The following is a 1787-nucleotide window of genomic DNA, read 5'->3' on the forward strand; positions in this document are numbered from 1 at the left end:
TTTATGACTCATTAAAGGTCCCAGAGAAATTGTTCTGAAGGCTGGTTTCTTTTGACTGTCTAATACAAAGGTGATCTTGAGGTCTCTGGAAGAATTTATGACATCAGAAGATGTGATACCAAAAGCAGTGAGATATTCAATGCTGAGCATGGGAACAGTAGACAAATTTTCATAGATGGTTCAAAGTACGGTGGTTGGTTGCTTGCACAGCTCTAGTAACTAATTTTGTGCTGTTTTTTAAGGAATAACAAGAATATTGTTCCTAGAGATGTGGGTGTATCAGGGATGGTTAAAAATTATATAAGTCATGAATTTAAAGTGGTCAGAAAGCTGTGAAAATTCCAACATCATTCAACAAGAATGAAAAGATTAAGGGGGGGGGGTTTACCGTCAAAGTATTGTAATTTCAATTAAAAAAACCCATTAATTTTGGATTGTTGTGTTTGTCGCTTTAACTGAATAGGATTAAACAGTTTTACTATACAAATGAATAAAGTCTAGAGTTGTTATCACAAGAAATTTTTAATATGGTTTGTGACAAGCAATATCAAAGTTATCAACTCTCAAGCTTCATGTTCTGAAACCAGACAACTCTCAGCAACAAAAAAAGTTGTGCACCGATAAACATAGGAGGCATATTGTATTTTTTAATTAAATATGAAAACATGAGCTGTGTACATTATTTTTTTCCCTAGAAAACACAGCAATTTCAAAAGTTTATCATAAAATATTTTCATGAAATGAGTGAACCAGCAAACACATGCACTTGTGTGCCTTCCCCCCTCCCAAGATAAACGTGATAAGAGAGACATATGCAAATGTAAAAGTTAACAGAACAAGTGGCATTTTGTTGTTGTTTGGTTCTTTTTGGAAAGGATGGAATGTAACATTGTGCTCGACTTTCTATGTCACAACAAAAAATATTTGGTGCAATATTTTAACATTTTCTTTTTAAGGTTCAATCTGGTGGAGAAAAATACCTTTTTCTGTAATAAAATATGTCTGTTCTTTTAAAACGTAACGTTTTTGCACAAAATAATTTTGTAAACTGTCATTACAAGGGCAAGGTAGGTGGTGCCATGTTGATGTCCTCCCCCCCACTTAAAAATGTGATCTGTTATCTGAAGCAAAACAGGGAAACACAAAAAAAGAGCGGAGCAGAGGCTGCTTTGCAAAGAGAAAGAAGGGCGTGTCGGACGGGGGAGAGGGGAGGGGAGCGTGTGGTGGGACAGAAAAAAAGTTAAAGGTCACTTTCGCCGTAGAGCGCCGTGGAGAAGGACATGTAGTCCAGGGCCCCGGGTACAGCATCACGGCCATTGTAGGGTGCCATTCTAGCAATGCAATATTCAGCCTGATCAGGAGGCAGTTCCCGCCGTAATTCATCCACAGTGATGTAGTTCTGTAACGAGGACAAATGACAGGGCGATGGTTACTTTCAGAAACTGACCTTCCTCAGAGGGACAACAACCCCCTGCCCCGCCAGGGCAGCAGACAACAGTCAGGGACAGGACCCCAACGACTAGACCAATACTGCACACCCACGCCTGGAGCTCTCTGCGCACATGCCCTGGGAGGAAATGCAGTCACTCTCCCTATCCTACCATTCATCCAAGAAAATGTTTTTTACAACAGAGAGAAAGATTGTTTTTGCAGAAGAGATGCTGGCACACCTAAAGAAAAGACCTGGAGGTAAGTAAGGTAAGTTGTTAGTGTAAGACTGTGCCTTCCCGTTGACAGTGGAGGTCCTGCTGCAAGCAAATGGGGGGACGCACGAATTTCAGTTGGGT

The 1787-nt window shown here is 40.3% G+C and overlaps 1 protein-coding gene across 2 annotated transcripts in view; it reads right to left on the reverse strand.

Moving 5' to 3' along the window:
- Positions 1-503: 503 nt before the first annotated feature.
- The window catches only part of LOC104619303 (alpha-actinin-1), a 47958-nt gene continuing 46674 nt past the window's right edge, over positions 504-1787 (reverse strand). For both annotated transcript variants that reach the window (XM_010285132.1, XM_010285131.1), the window contains one exon: positions 504-1399. In XM_010285132.1, coding sequence (XP_010283434.1) covers positions 1241-1399 — 159 coding nt within the window. In that variant the 3' untranslated portion in view covers positions 504-1240. The remainder of the gene's footprint in view (positions 1400-1787) is intronic.

Source organism: Phaethon lepturus, unplaced genomic scaffold, assembly GCF_000687285.1.
Source record: "Phaethon lepturus isolate BGI_N335 unplaced genomic scaffold, ASM68728v1 scaffold38294, whole genome shotgun sequence".
Classification (NCBI taxonomy): domain Eukaryota; kingdom Metazoa; phylum Chordata; class Aves; order Phaethontiformes; family Phaethontidae; genus Phaethon; species Phaethon lepturus.